At 37.6% G+C, this 18,634-nt stretch overlaps 1 protein-coding gene across 2 annotated transcripts in view; it reads left to right on the forward strand.

Moving 5' to 3' along the window:
* Positions 1 to 17,568, forward strand: part of GRM8 (glutamate receptor, metabotropic 8) — an 858,241-nt gene extending 840,673 nt beyond the window's left edge. The window contains exons 9-10 of one of the 2 annotated variants that reach the window (XM_010831727.1): positions 9,023 to 9,269; positions 16,970 to 17,568. In XM_010831727.1, the coding sequence (XP_010830029.1) occupies positions 9,023 to 9,269; positions 16,970 to 17,019 (297 nt within the window). In that variant the 3' untranslated portion in view covers positions 17,020 to 17,568. The remainder of the gene's footprint in view (positions 1 to 9,022; positions 9,270 to 16,969) is intronic. The other variant, XM_010831728.1, reaches the window with a different exon arrangement.
* Positions 17,569 to 18,634: the final 1,066 nt, after the last annotated feature.

The following is an 18,634-nucleotide window of genomic DNA, read 5'->3' on the forward strand; positions in this document are numbered from 1 at the left end:
AAAAAAAAAAAAAAAAAATGTAAATGTAGCTTTCTCACTGGTCAGACTGTGTGTGAGGCAGCCAAATAGGACCTGGCTGGCTGGCAGAAAGTGAAGTGAAACCATCCAGGGCAAGGCAGAAATATTGAGAAATAAATAATCTGTTTCTTATCAAATGGCACAAACCCATTTGGGGTGTTAGATTTCATAATAGGTTACCTTAGTTGCTTAGGAGTTGAAAACTTACCAGCTTGGATATCTGTGGAGTTCTGTGTGCAGGCAGCTGGTTGAAACGGTTGAAAGCTGACCTGTCTCCTGAAGTAATATAATCTCTTCCCTCCTTACTCTTCCTGTAGTCTTTAGTGATTCCAGGTCATGACCTACACTGAGGAGACCCTGGATGTGCACATATGACTCCAGCAGAGAATGAAGAAGAATCCTGTAATAGGTCCCAGAAAAGATGTCATGTTAATATGCTCTATTGTGCCATCTCCTCCCTGACTTAGCTAGACATCATTTAAATCTGTTTCAGTGCATCTGATTGTTTGAGATTCAAAATGTCCAGGAGTCATAGAGGCAGAGGGTCGTGACAGGCTATCAGTGGACATAATAGAAAAGACACTCCCCTTCCTCCAAGTACTAGTATCTTGGAGTAATAGGGGGCAGAAGGTGGGGCATAAAAGAAGGATGGAAAGAAGGTTACATTAACATATCCAGTACCACTGTCAGCATTTCTCAATGGATTTATGTTGGTTATAGGAAGTTAAATATAGTTCCCTCCTAATATAGTTAGGATATTCTGGTGAGTTGTAACTTTGATATAGAAAGCTAGTACACTATTCTACTCCCTTTCAGCAAATAGGAGTTGACTTTGAGGCAAAATTTTGTTCTGCCTACTTTGAAGTATGATTCCAGAAGCACTTTCCTTTATATCATATAGTCGGAGCACGGCTGTCAGCTCTTCATTAAACTGTCTACTCTGGATGACTGACTCATAGACCACTCTCTTCTTCTATATTCCTGGAAGTATGCTTTGTTGGCAGCCTTTTAGAGTCAAAGTTGTAGGGCAAATATTCTTTGTTGAGCTACTACGCTTTTGTGCCTTTGAGTCATTTTATAAAAATTATGTCATTTCATCTGTAACCTTTCTGTGAAAAAGTACTATTTTTCTCCATTTTAGTGGCTCAGTAATAAAGAATCTGCCTGCCAAGCAGGAGACATGAGTTCGATCTTTGGGTTGGGAAGATCCCCTGGAGAAGGAAATGGAAACCCATTCCAATATTCTCACCTGGAAAATCCCATGGGCAGAGGAGCCTGGCGGGCAAGAGTCAGACACTACTTAGCGACTAAACTACAATCATGCCATTCTACCTATAATCCTTCTATGAGAAAAGTGTTAATTTCCTCCATTTCATAGGTAAGAAATTAAAGGTTAGGGAGGAAAACAAGATCTCACAACTGTTCAATTGCCAGGGATGTTTTATTGTCACCTCGTGGGTCGACTAGGGAAAATTTTACCACCCACAAGGCAACTGTGGAGTTTCTCTGTAAATCTCTATATCTTAAAAAAATTATAAATCATAAGCGCTGGTGCTGGAATTCAATTTTAGGTCTGCTTGATCATGTTCCTTCCTTACATGACTCAAATAATTAGACTATTCAACAGGTATAAAAGAAATCCAGGAGGTTTTTGGAAACATCAATCCTTTAATGTAATCTTTCCATTTCTTCCAAAATATGGGAGATACTAAAGTCCTATCTTCCATGGTGCTAAGACGTTAGCATCTCTAGAATGACAGTAGGTGGTGGCATTTTATTTCTTTGCTTATTTTGCTTTCACTGAGGTTATAATATATATACATTTTCATTTCATTACATATTCAAATATGAAGTTCAAAAACTCAGTCTGCTCACAGTCCAAAATCCTGTTAACAAAGACTTGGCCATCATAAGGTTTTAGATTTTAGGGTATGATTTTGGTATAAATGCTTTTTGTGTAGTAAACACATTAAAATTTTCATAAGCTGTTATAAGAGAGCACATAAGTAAGGTCAGCATTATGGCATAATTTGTAAGCATAGTTACTAAAGGAGAGCTTGAAACACTAAGCATAGTACTATTTGGCCTAATTCTATTTTATTATATCTTCTCTTGAGTTGGCTTGCTGAAAGGACAGACTACAGTAATGCATTTATGTGGAAATCAGCGTTTCAGAATCTACTTCATGCTTAATATTTAGCAAAATAAAATTTACTATATATTACAGAAATTATTCTGAAAAGGGGAAGAAATTTATCATGTATATTTAGGGTAGCAGATAAAATTTATAAGACTTTCAAACTAGAAAGGTGTTTATGATTGTTTGGTCTAGTATTATATGTTTTTAAAAGACCAGCAGATTAAGACTTATAAAAAGAATCCTAGTAATCAATGTAGTGGGCTTCCCTGGTGGCTTACTGGTAATAACCCCACCAGCCAATGTAGGAGACGCAGGTTTGATCCCTGGGTGGAGAAGATCCTCTGGAGGAGGAAATAGCAACCCACTCCAATAGTCTTGCCTGGAAAATCCCATGCACAGAGAAGACTGGCAGGCTCCAGTCCATGGGGTCCCAAAAAAGTTGAACACAACTTAGCAACTGAGCAGGAGCATAATCAATGCAGATGTTCCTATTGTTTCATGGCTGTTTCATCTCTGGAGGTATTTATGTTTGGATTTGTTTCTTTTTTAAGTTAAATTGACTTGGCTGCATCTGACTTGGATAAAATTGATGGTTACCTATTTGGGAGACTTTGAAATATTTATATCTGTAGTTTGCATTTGGCTTTATTTTTTCTTTGTATCCTTTCTGTGCAGCCCATTTTCTGCATAGCCTTTCTGAAGCAATACTAGCAGGAGAATAAGTAGGAATCCAAAGAGGACTAACCAATGCAAGAGAAGCTTATGAGTATTCATAAGTTGCCTAAAAGTAGGTGGCATATCTTAGGGAGGTTTAAGTGGTTTAAAAGCACATTGTCACATTTTAACAGGACCTTCTTAATTGTAGTGGGCTTCCCTGGTGGCTCAGACGATAAAGCGTCTGCCTGCAATGCGGGAGACCCGGGTTTGATTCCTGGGTCAGGAAGATCCCCTGGAGAAGGAAATGGCAATCCACTCCAACACTCTTGCCTGGAAAATCCCATAGATGGAGGAGCATGATAGGCTACAGTCCATGGGGTCACAAAGAGTAGGACACGACTGAGCGACTTCATTTTCACTTTCTTAATTGTAGTAGATCTTTTTTAGTTCAGTCACTCAGTCCTGTCCGACTCTTTGTGACCCCATGAACTGCAGCACGCCAGGCCTCCCTGTCCATCACCAACTCCCAGAGTCCACCCAAACCCGTGTCCATAGAGTTGGTAATGCCATCCAACCATCTCATCCTCTGCCATCCCGTTCTCCTCCTGCCCTCAATCTTTCCCAGCATCAGGGTCTTTTCAAATGAAATAGCTCTTTGCATCAGGTGGCCAAAGTATTGGAGTTTCAGCTTCAGCATTAGTCCTTCCAATAAATATTCAGGACTGATTTCCTTTATGATGGACTGGTTGGATCTCCTTGCAGTCCAAGGGACTCTCAAGAGTCTTCTCCAATACAAAACATCAGTTCTTCGATGGTCAGCTTTCTTTATAGTCCAACTCTCACATCCATATATGACCACTGGAAAAACCATAGCCTTGACTAGATGGACCTTTGTTGACAAAGTAATGTCTCTGCTTTTCACTATGCTATCTAGGTTAGTCATAACTTCCCTTCCAAGGAGTAAGCATCTTTTAATTTCATGGCTGCAATCATCATCTGCAGTGATTTTGGAGCCCAGAAAAATAAAGTCAACCACTGTTTCCACTGTTTCCTCATCTATTTGCCATGAAGTGATGGCTGAATGCCATGATCTTCGTTTTCTGAATGTTGAGTTTAAGCCAACTTTTTCACTCTCTTCTTTCATTTTCATCAAGAGGCTCTTTAGTTCTTCTTCACTTTCTGTCATAAGGATGGTGTCATCTGCATATCTGAGGGTGTTGATATTTCTCCCAGCAATCTTGATTCCAGCTTGTGCTTCCTCCAGCCCAGCGTTTCTCATGATATACTCTGCATATAAGTTAAATAAGCAGGGTGACAATATACAGCCTTGACATACTCCTTTTCCTATTTGGAACAAGTCTGTTGTTACATGTCCAATTCTGACTGTTGTTCCTGACTTGTATACAGGTTTCTCAAGAGGCAGGTCAGGTGGTCTGGTATTGCCATCACTTTGAGAATTTTCCACAGTTTATTGTGATTCACACAGCAAAGGCTTTGGTATAGTCAATAAAGCAGAAATAGATGTTTTTCTGGAACTCTCTTGCTTTTTCGATGACCCAACGGATGTTGGCAATTTGATCTCTTGTCCCTCTGCCTTTTCTAAATCCAGCTTGCACCTCTGGAAGTTAATGGTTCATGTATTGCTGAAGCCTGGCTTGGAGAATTTTAAGCACTACTTTACTAGAATGCGAGATGAGTGCAATTGTGCCATAGTTTGAGCATTCTTTGGCATTGCCTTTCTTTGGGATTGGAATGAAAACTGATCTTTTCCAGTCCTGTGGCCACTGCTGAGTTCTCCAAATTTGCTGGCATATTGAGTGCAGCACTTTCACAGCATATCTTTCAGGGTTTGAAATAGCTCAACTGGAATTCCATCACCTCTACTAGCTTGTTCATAGTGATGCTTCCTAAGGCCCATTTGACTTCACATTCCAGGATGTCTGGCTCTAGGTGAGTGATCACACGATTGTAATTATCTGGGTCATGAAGATCTTTTTTGTACAGTTCTTCTGTGTATTCTTGCCACCTCTTCTTAATATCTTCTGCTTCTATTAGGTTGCTAACATTTATGTCCTTTATTGAGCATCTTTGTATGAAATGTTCCCTTGGTATCTCTAATTTTCTTAAAGAGATCTCTAGTCTTTCCCATTCTATTATTTTCCTCTATTTCTTTGCACTGATCACTGAGGAAGGCGTTCTTATTTCTCCTTGCTATTCTTTGGAAACTCTGCATTCATATGGGTATATTCTGCATTCATATGGGTATATCTTTTTTTTTCTCCTTTGCTTTTCACTTCCCTTCTTTTCACAGCTATTTGTAATGCCTCCTCAGACAGCCATTTTGCTTTTTTGCATTTCTTTTTCTTGGGGATGGTCTTGATTCCTGTCTCCTGTACAATGCCATGAACCTCTATCCATAGTTCATCAGGCACTCTGTCTATGAGTCTAGTCCCTTAAATCTATTTCTCACTTCCACTGTATAGTTCTCTCAAATATAATATGGGTTTTCACTTGTTGGCGGGTAGCCTAGTCAAAGCAATGGTTTTTCCAGTAGTCATGTATGAATGTGAGAGTTGGACTATAAAGGAAGTTGAGCACCAAAGAATTGATGCTTTTGAACTGTGGTGTTGGATAAGACTCTTGAGGGTCCCTTGGACTGCAAGGAGATCCAACCAATCAATTCATTGGAAGGACTGATGCTGAAGCTGAAGCTCCAGTACTTCGGCCACCTGAGAACCGACTCATTGGAAAAGACCCTGATGCTGGTCAAGATTGAAGGTAGGAGGAGAAGAGGATGACAGAGGATGAGATGGTTGGATGGCATCACTAACTCAATGGACATGAGTTTGAGTAAGCTCCTGGAGTTGGTGATGGAGAGGGAAGCCTGGAGTTCTGCAGTCCATGATGTCGCAAAGAGTTGGACACGACTGAGCAACTGAACTGAACTGAGCCTAAGAGGTCATGACGTGTAGTAATTTATCACTTTGCTGAGGGATGTATTTTCATGATGCCTCTATTGAGGCTGGCCACCCACTCCAGTATTCTTGCCTGCGAATCCCACTTATAGAGGAGCCTGGTGGGCTGCAGTCCATGGGGTCACAAGCAGTAGGACATGACTGAAGTGACTTAGCATGCACTGCATAGCCCAACCTATATAATCTGGATTCACATCTCATTATTTTGTGTTTCTCATTTAAAACGTCATCAATCTCAATGTCCATTTCACACAGTGGAATGTATAGAAAACATATTTTATATTATTTGTATAAATCAAGGGGTTCTTGAAGATCTTCATATACTTGAAAATAATGAGTGGTATCTAAGTAATTATTGTTGTTTAGTTGCTAAGTCATGTCTTGACTCTTTGCGACCCCATGGACTATAACCCATCAGGCTCCCCTGTCCATGGGACTCTCTAGGCAAGAATACTGGAGTAGCTTGCCATTTCCTTCTCCAAGTAATTATTATGTAATTACATTGTGTATATAATTATTATGTAATTTCTTCTTATTATTACATAATTATTGTGTAATTATTATGTAATTTCTGTATTATGAGTGGTATCTAAGTAATTATTATGTAATTTTTAGAGATATGTAAGTAAAAATGTGGATTACAGATCCTAAGGAAGTTTATACTCTAGTTGTATGTTTTATATGAATTATTACAAAGTTTACATAAATGACTATAGTTACATAGTTACATGTTAGCAAGTGCTCCACTGTATTTATTTTTCAATGCATTAGTGCTTAGAAGTAAAATAAGGACAATATAATTAAGATAAGATTTATCATGGAAGACTTCCTGGAGGAGGTGAACTTTGAAACAAGCCAATCCTAAATATCCCTACTTGATGAGTGTTCCCACACTCATGATAGGGTTTTAAGCAAAGAGCAGCTTTAGTGGTAGATAAACTGAACTTAAACTCAGTAATCCACAGGATATGATTTCTCTGATAAGGACAGCCTCTTTAGTGGTGTCTGAAGTTCTCTTCACAGGTTGGACAGTGTCTTATTCAAGGCTTTGTCATCTGTTAATAGAAACAGTCTCCCCTAGAAAAAAGCAGCCACAGGTTGACTCAAGTATTTATCCTTGAAGGCATATGTATTTTGAGCCTTTATTAAAAAGGACACAATTTGTTTGGGTCCTGGGGATTACCAGATGCAATCTGACAACTTTATGTTAGAGGTATCATTACAGGTGAACAGATATGTAAATGATAAAGGGATCTCTTCATAATCTGAAAACATGGCTACTTTGTAGCCTCAGTATTCCAACTTATTTGGGAAAAATTATCTTTTGAGCTCAGGCAATGAAAAATGTTAGTAAATCAGAGGTTTTTATTTTTAAAGATGTGATATATTCATATAATAGAATATTACTGACTCTCAAAAAAAAACAAGAAATCTTGACATTTGTGGCAACATGGATGAACCTGGAGGACATTATTCTAAGGGAAATCACCCAGATACTGAAAGACAAATGCCACATGATTTCACTCACACGTGGAATCTAAAATTGTTGTTCAGTAGCTCAGCTGCATCCAATTCTTGGCAACCCCGTGGGCTGCAGCACACCAGGCATCTCTGTCTTTCACTCTCTCCTGATGTTTGCTCAAAACTCAGGTCATTGAGTCGATGATGCCATTCAACCATCTCATCCTCTTTTGCCCCCTTTTCCTCCTACCCTCAATCTTTCCAGCATCAGGGTCTTTTCCAGTTAGTTGGCTCTAAAACAGCCTAAATATTTAAAAAATATTTTAAATAGGCAGACTCATAGAAGCAGAGAGCAGAACTGTGGTTGCCAAGGGCAGGGGGAAGGGGAACTGGGGAGATACTGTTCAAAACGCATGAACTTCCAGTACTGCAAGATGAATATGTGACAATAGTAAAATTACTGAATTGCATACACTTGAAATTTGCTAAGAAATTTGCTTAAACATTCTCACCAAAAAGTAAAATAAAATAAAAAGAATGAATAAAAATCTTCTCTGGTGATCCAGTGGTTAAGAATCTGACTTTCAATGAGGGGGATATGGGTTCGATCCCTGGTTATGGAACTAATATCCCACATGTTGTTGGCAACCACAGCCATGTACTGCAGTGAAGAGCCTCTGAGCTGCAACTAAGATCTGATGTAGTCAAATTTAAAAAAAAAAATGAATGAAAGAAAGAAAATGGTAACTGTAATGGATACATTAATTAACTTGATTGAGATAATTTCATAATATGTTCAGCAAAATATCAAGTTCTATACTTAAATATATAGAATTTCTATTTTTTGATTATACCTCAATAATACTGGGGAAGAGAAAAGATTAAAATATTATCATGTCTGTTTTCATAACAAAATGAAAAAGCCAAAAGCAATGATTTTATGCTTGACTTTTTCAGCTCATTAACCTCTAGATTGCAGGAAGAAAAATCTTCCAGAGGGCCTTCTCTTTGTAAGCACCAGAGCAGTCAATTTCAGTGAAATAAGGATAAAAAATGAACACACAGGGAGAATTCTCAAAATGCAGATGTCAGGACCCATCCCCAAAGGGTATATTTCAATCTTGGAAGGAGGAAGTCTTTTGTTATTTTCTAAAAGCACCCAAGCATATTTGGATCTGATGCTGTCATCTAGAACCCCCTCAGAATTATCCTTGGGTGGGAAAGGCTGTTAAAAAAATCCAGCCCTTATGGCATGCTTGTGATTTATCAGGTTTGGAAGCTCGACTTAAGTCATTATGTGTAGATGCGAACACTAGCATTATTCAAGCAATGGTGTGAAATAGTGATGTTATGGACTATTTCACTCCCACTCTATTTCTACTGTATATAATTTACCTTCTAGGTTAAGTTTATTGTTTGACCCTGGGATACCCCCCTGAAGAAGGTTTGTGTGACATAACGTGTTAGTTTTTTGCTAGACTAGTTTTGTTCCCTTCCTTATATATGGTTAATTACAATCTAAGCAGGAAATTAAGCTCCATCAGCCTACTTGTTTTTTGGTCTGTTTTAAGGAATTGGACTTTATCAATAATACAACTTTATCCATGTCTGTGGGTAGGGATAAAGGAATGTTTGACTATAAGTAAGGGTAATTTTAATAAGGACCTTTTAGAAGAGAATCTGGAATAATTTCAGAAAATGGTTGTGTTATTTGCTGTATCTTAGATCAGGCTTACCAACATTGATTCCTTTTGTTTTTTTCCTTCCTCAGATGTACATCCAGACAACAACACTCACTGTCTCCATGAGTTTAAGTGCTTCGGTGTCTCTAGGCATGCTGTATATGCCCAAGGTTTATATTATAATTTTTCATCCAGAGCAGAACGTGCAAAAACGCAAGAGGAGCTTCAAGGCTGTGGTGACCGCTGCCACCATGCAAAGCAAACTGATCCAAAAAGGCAATGATAGACCAAATGGCGAGGTGAAAAGCGAACTCTGTGAGAGTCTTGAAACCAACAGTAAGTCATCCGTAGACTTTCCGATGGTCAAGAGCGGGAGCACTTCCTGATAGATGTACGTTGAACATTCTTCTACTGGTCTTGGGGACTGTACAACATGGTTCCAAGGGCATGGTGGTATCCACACACCATGAGACCATCACAGTGGTTAGAACCATTTGGTTAGAACCAAAGGATTTCAGTGCAAGTGGCTCCTCTCCAGAGCATGAACATAGACACAAATTCTCTTTAAAAAAGGGCGACGCTCAAGTCTCTCTTGTGAAGCATCACAGAGCTTGAAGATTGGAACTAGGCTCCATTTATAAAATTATCCTTTAGTATTCATTCTCCAATTGTTGTTAGTTCAATATGGGTTGCTCTTCATAGAATTAGCAGTTAACTAGTATTTATGGAGCAAGTTACCAAAGATCTTACACAAATAGCATGTGTGTATGCTAAGTTGCTTCAGTTGTTTTCAACTCTTTGTGACCCCATAGCCTGCCAGGCTCCTCTGTCCATGGGATTCTCTAGGCAAGAATGCTGGAGCGGGTTTCCATGCCCTCCTCCAGGGGATCTTCCCAACCTAGGGATCAAACCTGTGTCTCCTGCTTTCCATGCAGATTCTTGACCCACCAAGCCATCAGGGAAGCCCCTTCCACAAGTAGAAAATATGCTATTTATGTATTTAGGGAAAGGAGAAAACTGGTTAGCCAACATGTTAGGTTCAGTCATAGTTTATATTTGTTTCCCCAAAGTGATCCCCTTCTCTGGCTTTCATTGATCTCTCTAATTCTTAATATATATTCAGATAGAGTTCTTCTCTGAAAGCCTCATGACCCTGAAAATAGGACTCTTGCTACAACCACCCCTCCACTTTTCCTTCCCTCACCTATCTTCCTCATCTCTATATTCATCTCTGAAGAAGCACATAATAATACACTATTACCAAACTAATCCAGTAGAGTTTAACTGAACTATTCAAGTCCATCTTGGTATCTATTGAAGAACAGCAAATTGAAAGTATGTATTGCAAAATACCAGAAAGTTGAATACAGTGAGCGCATACATACACACACACACACACACACACACACACACACACACACTCACACACACTTATTCTCTCTCTCAGATTCTTCCAGGAGGCTGTATCTCCTATTCTTTGTACATTTGACATAAAATAAAGGGATGATTGAGTTGATTTTAGCTGATTCAATTATTATAACAACTTAATCTACAACACTGTCTACTTTGATGCCCTATATGCAGAACTATCCTTAGTAAATAAGCATGTATTAATTAAACTTACTGACTTCAATTACTATCAGACTTCTTGGAATGATTGGCCAGATCCTCTAGGAAGATGACCTTCAGTTCATGAATATCAAATTTACCTGTATATCTATTCACCCTTCTGCAAATGTGAACCCTTAAAGAAGTACAAGAGAAGGCACAATAAGGATTGGTTTGGTATCCAATTGTTAAAACCACCTCTGATTATAGGTAGGGAATTGACTAATAGTGGAGCTATTTGGGCACTTAGCAGAGGATGTACTAAAACTACTCTTAAAGGCATTCTATCAGAGTAGAATGCTTGTGACTTGAGGGCAGAATTTGGTGTGCTTGCCTTGAAAGCATCAGTGCAGGAAGTTATTACCTATTGAAGAATGTCAATAAACTACTGTTGGCCAGTGATACAGTTTGAACACTGGCACATCTCATATGACTCACCAGAGTCTATAGATGCACTTGGTTTTTAACAGCAATCCAAAGAACTTTATATAATGTGGTTGCAAATGGAAACAAGCAAATAAACAGTGAAGTAAATATCAGATATCCTAGTGAAAGGTTGTTGTTGAATCACGCAAATACACCGGGATTCTTGGCCCCCGGAGGAGAAGAATTCAATCCGGGGCCAGAGACGAGGCTTGATCGCTCAGAGCTTTTGTGTAATAAAGTTTTATTAAAGTATAAAGGAGATAGAGAAAGCTTCTGACATAGGCATCAGAAGGGGGTAGAAAGAGTACCCTCCCCTGCTAGTCTTCAGCTGGATGTTATATAGTCACTAGCAGTCTGTTAATGAAAGAAAGGAATGTCTTAAAATTCAGAATGGCACCAGGCCCCTCACCCATAAGATGCATTTTGGGATAATCTTGGCACCAAATGGTTTATCCTGGGCCATAAAATGATTAACTTGAATCTTGAAGAAGGGCAGACCACCATACAAATAGTTTCATTTACATAGATTAGGGGAACAATATCTGAGTATAACATACTGGTTTGTCAAGTAGGTTCTGGGCCAAGAGGCGGAACCGACTTGGAGACAGAGTTTGGGGAAAAGGCATAGCACATTAGCATAGCTTAAGACGAACATTTTCATAAGAAAAAGGAATTGGTTATCTCTAGGCTCAAGAATAGCTAACTTCAGGCGAAACCAGGTGTCATTATGGCAACACAGTATTTTAAGAGAAACCTCCCTTTAAATTTGTGTAGAGAAGGAAAAAATATTGCTAGTTTGTTTCCTCCTGCCACTTAAGAGAGATAAAGATGTCTGACACTAGCAGACTATTTCTTCCATTTGGAGACCCCTGGCCTTCCTGCCTGTTACCCTCTCACTAGATTTACCTCTGGAACATAGTAAGGAAAAAAATAATCAACACTTTCTACCCCTTTAAAAAATAATTGGTTCTCTGAAGGGAAAATTTCTGGTGTTGATAAAGGCTAATTCCATGTCATAGAAATAAGTCTAACACATTTTGTTTTCCTTCTATTATTTTCTATTGACGCTGAAATGGAAATTTCATAGCATGAGTACATTTCCCTATTTCTTCTGAAATAAGAATGAAAGATTACAAAAGTGGAGCCTCTCCGGTAGGTAATCCTATAATATTCTGGAGGAGTTGAATGCTCACTTTTGGAAGGTGAAAGAAAGCCAAGATAAGGTGAATCAAGATAAAGTCAATTATGACCTCAAAGAAGGTTAAACTGTACTTTGTAGTTTTCATCTTTTACAGGAGTAATTTGGGTTGAATAAATTAGGCTCAGATAAAGTGATTACAGTTCAGACATTCAAAAAAGAGTGTAGGAAATCTCCACACATCCTTCTTCCATCTTACTCCCTGTAACCACTATTAACCTTTGCTTACTTAGATGACTAGCGACCATGGACCCCGTGGATGCCTATCCCGTCTGCCACATGTTTGAATGGAGTCAAAAGTCTTCCAAAATCACAAACTTTCTAAAACTACCAAAAACTTGAAGAGCTTAAATGCAATATTCTTCTTCTATAAGAACATTTTATGTCTTTGGAAGTATAATTGAAAACTGAAAAAAACTTTTGCCATTAAATTCTCTGTACCTCCTTGGATTTGAAAAACCTCCTTGCAAAACTGAGGGAGCCCATTCTCAATCAGTCCCAGGCTGGTTAATTCACTGGGACTGTGTCCATGCTGCTGCATTCTCATACTTTCTGCTATCAGACTTTTGATAAATCACCCTCACCACCATGACATGACAATGACATACAGGATAGTGTTTTGTAAACTATAAATCACTGTATAAAAGTAGATGTATCATTGCTGTCTTGAAAATATAAATTGGGCTGGGGGTCGTAGAAAAGAGAAGACAAAATTCTAGAACTATTGTTTTAGCATCTCTATTTTTAATATGTGAAGGATTTTGATAATTATGGCTACTGTTCTACAGTTGGAATTTTTTTCAAATTAGCTGTGTATTTATGATATACATGCAATATTTTTTCTTCAAATTGATAGATCTCTACAAATCCTCATACTTAAGCCATTTCATCTTAAAGATGACTTGTTAATGCCTGAAATTCTGATCATACATATAAGGTTTTACAGCTTCTAAAGGTACACAGAATAAATAAAAGGAATGTGAAGCTGGAAAGTACACCAAACAAGTCCATGTTAATGATTGAATTTGCAGAATACTACATTTCACAAGTAAAAAGGTCAAGTGTTGTTTCATAAAACTTCTTCTGAAAAGAGACTTAGGAACAAAGTTGATATATATGAATTTTATCAACGGTGCCCAATTAACAAATGTTGTAACGTGATAGTCCTTAAGCTCTGTTCATGCATAATTCATGAGAACAGCTGCTGTTGGAGGTAGATCCGCTTTCTCTGGCTTATAAACCCAGTGTGTGTGCACAGGAAATTCATTGTTGCTGCATTCAAACCTGATTTTCACAAAGCATATACATCATCAGAAGTATTGCATTAGCTCATATGTATATCTCTGAATCCTTTGTGTTCTGTAACACTTCTGGAATGAAGGCAAAAGTACCACTGCTGTTATGAAAATCTGCAGACATACCTCCTTCTATTGAGCTTCACTTGATTGTGTTTCCCAGATACTGAATTTTTTTTTTTTCAAAAACTGAGCATTTGTGTCAAACTTGCGTTGTTGGATGATGGTTAGCATTTTTTAGCAATATTTTTGTGTAATTAAGGTATGTGCATTATGTTTTTAGACACACTATTATTACACACTTAATAGACTATAGAATGTTATAAACAGAATTTTTTTTTTTTGGCCATGCAGTGCCAAATCCCTGTGTGGGACTTAGTTCCCTGACCAGGGATGGAACTCATGCACCCTGCACTGGGAGCTCAGAGTCTTAACCACTGGACTTCCAAGGAAGTCCTAACGTAACCCTTATATGCACTTATGTGCGTACCTATGTGCTAAGTCACTTCAGTCGTGTCCAACATTTAACAACCCCATGAACTGTAGCCCGCAAGGCTCCTCTGTTCATGAGATTTCCCAGGCAAGAATACTGGAGTGGGTTGCCATTTCCTTCTCCAAGGGATCGTCCAGATCCAGAGATGGAACCTGTATTGCATTGGCAGGCATGCTCTTTACCACTACTGCCACCTGGTAGGCTGCAGTCCATGAGGTCGCTAAGAATCGGACACGACTGAGCGACTTCACTTGACTTTTCACTTTCATGCATTGGAGAAGGAAATGGCAACTCACTCCAGTATTCTTGCCTGGAGAATCCCAGGGACGGGGGAGCCTGGTGGGCTGCCGTCTATGGGTTGCAGAGTTGGACATGACTGAAGCGACTTAGCAGCAGCAGCAGCAGCTACCTGGGAAGCCCTTATATGCACTGACTTGCAAAAAACATTCACATGACTTGCTTTATTGTGTGCAATATCATTTTCCCTAGTGATCTGGCCCACAAAGTCTAGATTGGTCTCTGAATAATAAAAAAGATAAGACTTAAAATTCAGAAGTGTTCAGAGCCTTACATCCCTTTTCTAATCAAAAAAATTATGATTACTTTCCTTTTGTAAATTATAGTTCTCAGTAGAATTCTACCATCTTTTTCTGGAGGTCACTTCTAAGAGTCTAAAAAATAAAACATGAATTTCTAAAGAGGTTTAGAGTCTTAAAGTTGGAATGATCCTTGAAGAGTAACATCTGAATATCATCTTCGTCAAGATCTTTTTGTTATTGTTCTTCTGTTACCTCCATACTTTTTCTTTCTACCTATCTTCAAATCTGATAAATATTTCTTACATGTATAGACATACTGAATATGGCAAAAAGTTGAGTATTTTTCTTTCAGGGCCGTTTTTTTTAACTCATAATTTTTCTTCATCTTATCAACAAAGACCATATGAAAATCTTTCAAAAGCATAGCTGAAGTATAGATTTTATTTTCTTAGAAAATATTTAGAAGGATACGATAGCATTATACAAACAAGAAAGAAAAAAAGATAAAAATGAAATAAAGACCATAAATATCACTGTCCTATTTTACACCAAACCAAATGGAGCAGACACCCTAGCTTTTAGAAGGGTAAATAGAAAGTAAAGCATTCCATATTGATTCTCTAAGAAAACTGCTGTTCCCCCACAAATCTCCCCTGCCTCTGTCCTCACAAAAACCCAATGTTATGGATTGTGGACCAGTGACGAAACTGAGGCCCTGTAACCTGGTTTAGTGATGTTTTTGCACTCATTTTGGAGAGAAGAGGATGCAATTTGAAACCAAGTCTAAGATCTACTTCCTTTCAATTGCATGTCAATAATAACCTAATGTGAGCAATATAGAAAGATATGCAGATATGTCCCACCTGTTTTTAGCATGAAGCTCATAATAGTCAAGGAAATAAAAATAGCAAAAACATCTACAACTAGCACATCCTGGGCTACTTGCTTTAATTTTACTGATTGTGGTCTTTAGGTAATGCTGGTCTCTGATAAAAAATTATCTGGTCAATTACCAGAGTTCATGTACACTAAAATGGAATGAGTCTAATCACCCATTATTTCAAAGAAGGAACTTTACAATTTTCTTATTCAGTGTTCAAAAGTAAATCATTCTCTAAAAAAAAATAAAATGTGTTTCACTGTGGATTGGATTTATGTAGTGAAATACATAGGCTTCCCTGGTGGCTCCATGGTAAGGAATTTGCCTGCCAATTCAAGACATGAGGGTTTGATCCCTGAGTTAGGAAGATACCCTGGCGAAGGAAATGGCAACCTACTCCAATATTTTTGCCTGGGAAATCCCATGGACAGAGAAGCCTGGTGGGCTACAATCCATGGGGGTCACAAAGGAATCAGACACAATTTAGTGACTAAACAACAAAGTGAAACATATATGTTTAGCATTTTTTCTTCTTTTTTCTTATTCATTCCAGAATTCCACTGAAAAATAGAACATCACATTTGAATTTTAGAAAAGAGATTTATTCCATCACAGCTTTCAAAAACACAAAGGAATTATCTGGATTTAGACTTGTATTTCTGAAAATTTAAGTATGAGTATCAATTTGACTTAGAATATTTTCTTGTTCATACCTATTTAATAATCTTACAATAATGGGTTTTATTTCACAGTAAGCTGGTACCAGAAAAATTAAATATTCATTTGCTTCTTCAAGTCTTTATTTTTTAAACATCTCCATTTGTATCCTTTTGATGAAACCAGACAGTAAATATGTGTTGGCAATACATTTTAGTGCATTCATTTTTAGAGTTTAAAAGTATTATATTTAAATAAAAGATATATTCACTCTCAAAGCATGACTAATTATAATGAAGTGAAGTGAAGTCGCTCAGTAGTGTCCGACTCTTTGTGACCCCAAGGACTGTAGCCTACCAGGATCCTCAGTCCATGGGATTTTCCAGGCAAGAATACTGGAGGGGGTTGCCATTTCCTTCTGCAGGGGATCTTCCCAGCCAAGGGATGGAACCCAGGTCTCCTGCATTGTAGGCAGATGCTTTACCATCTGAGCTACCAGGGAAGCCAATTATAATGACTGACCCTTTTTTGGTCATCAAGCAGGCTCAAAAAATTGATGTCTTTAATGTGGATTATAAAAAAATATATATATATTTTTTATTTTGCAGGATACAGAATTGATCTGTTCTTGCATTTTTTTACACCGTAAATCTCTGTTAATCAAAACACACATTAAATAGAATTTCACCTAACTTTATTAAATAGCAAGGTGTTCATATTTTTAGTTTTCTGCTAAATGTGTATATTATAAATGAGACTAGGGTTTCACAGATCAAAAATTCTTCTTTTTCTACAGCTGTTGAATTCCTACCATGCGGTTTAAAATAATATGTTGTAAAGACCACGTATAAAAAGTCACTGTAAGATTTGAATTTTAAGATCATTTTAACAAACTGATGTATTATCCTGTACTATAATTTGTCTTAATTTGTCTTAACAGCTTCCTCCACCAAGACGACATATATCAGCTACAGCAATCATTCAATCTGAAACAGGGAAATGATACAATATGAAGAAATGTGGTCTGCGATCTTAAACAATGAACGTGACACCACCAACACTCACTCCTGGAGATCTCTGTAGACTACAATCAATCAAATCAATAGTCAATCTTGTAAGGAACAAAAAGTAGCCACAAGCCAAAAGTATTAATAATAGGGAGTGAAGAAACCCGTTTTATACAATACAACCAATGAGTGTCAAGCTAAAGTATTGCTTATTCATGAGCAGTTAAAAAAAAAAAATCACAAAAGGAAACTAATGTTAGCTTGTTAAAAAAACAAAAACAAAAACAAATGCTGTTGAAATATGAAATAAACCTTGTCTGATGTTATTCTTGTAAGTATTTTTCTGTGATTGTGAGAACTCCCATTCCTGTCCCACATTGTTCAACTTGTATAAGACAATGAGTCTGTTTCTTGTAATGGCTGACTGGATTGAAGCCCTGGGTTGTGCTAAAAATAAATGCAATGGTTGACGCATGCAATTTTTTATACAAATAATTTATTTCTAATAATAAAGGAATGTTTTGCAAATGTTGAGAGTTGTTTTGTTCCAGTTTTAAAGCCAGGGGAAACTCTTTCCAGTTGGCACTTCTGCTATTATTTAACTCCTGCTGTAAAAGCCCTGATGTGCCAAGAAAATACTCTTCCTCGAGGAATGTGTTTTTGTACATTTCCTTATATGTGAAGAAGATTGTTTTTTATTTCTATATCAAAAAGAATTATTTGTGTAAGACTTTGTGACTATTTCAAGATTTGTGTGGTAGTTTTTCATAGTAATTGCCTCTTTTCTGAAGAATCACGCAGTAGTTTGATATCAATTGCTTCAGGTATCATAATTAACAAATGAGTTAAACATTAAACATGACTTGTGAGAATGTAATCTGAAAGTCATCATCTAAAAGTATATCCAAGTATCACTGAAATTCTCCATTTTCTAAGTCAAACTTTTGCATAATGAAATAGTCCAAGGTGTATAATATTAACTTTTTCTCAACTGGACCTGGTGTCCAATGAAATCAATGAAGTAATGACCCTTACCGAATACATTCCTCAAAGCACAGAATTAACATATTTATTCCCTTGGCATCACTAAAGAAACCACAGTTCAGATAACATGTCAATGTTTCTTATTTTCCAAATGAAAACATTCATTGGTTCGTGGAACAGTATCATTAAAGAGAGAGAAAACAGGGAGCCTGTGTCATGCTAATAAACCATGCTAGGATGGCTAAAAGGCCCTGTTAAAGGCTTCAAATCTGCTACCATTTTTATCATGGGTGCCTCTTACCTACACAGTCCCAGACATCCATCAAGTCAATGGGTCTCTAAGATCATTTTATTAGTAAATGTTCTCTCTGCTGAGTTAGCTTGGATGGCTCATTGCACTCCTTATAAAGAGCTATCTGTGCTCTGTAGCTTCAACTAGGATATTGACAGTCACTTTATTTAATATAGAGGGTTGAAGTAGAGTAGTTCAGGCACCTTCAACACAGAGTAACATTTCCTAGATCCCAACTCAGAGAGCTGCATACAGAAGGAAATGGGTACTTATTGGCCTCTTGTTATAGTATCTGTTGCTTGTAGATAATATGTAAATCAAG

Source organism: Bison bison, unplaced genomic scaffold (assembly GCF_000754665.1).
Source record: "Bison bison bison isolate TAMUID 2011002044 unplaced genomic scaffold, Bison_UMD1.0 scf7180017864530, whole genome shotgun sequence".
Taxonomy (NCBI): domain Eukaryota; kingdom Metazoa; phylum Chordata; class Mammalia; order Artiodactyla; family Bovidae; genus Bison; species Bison bison.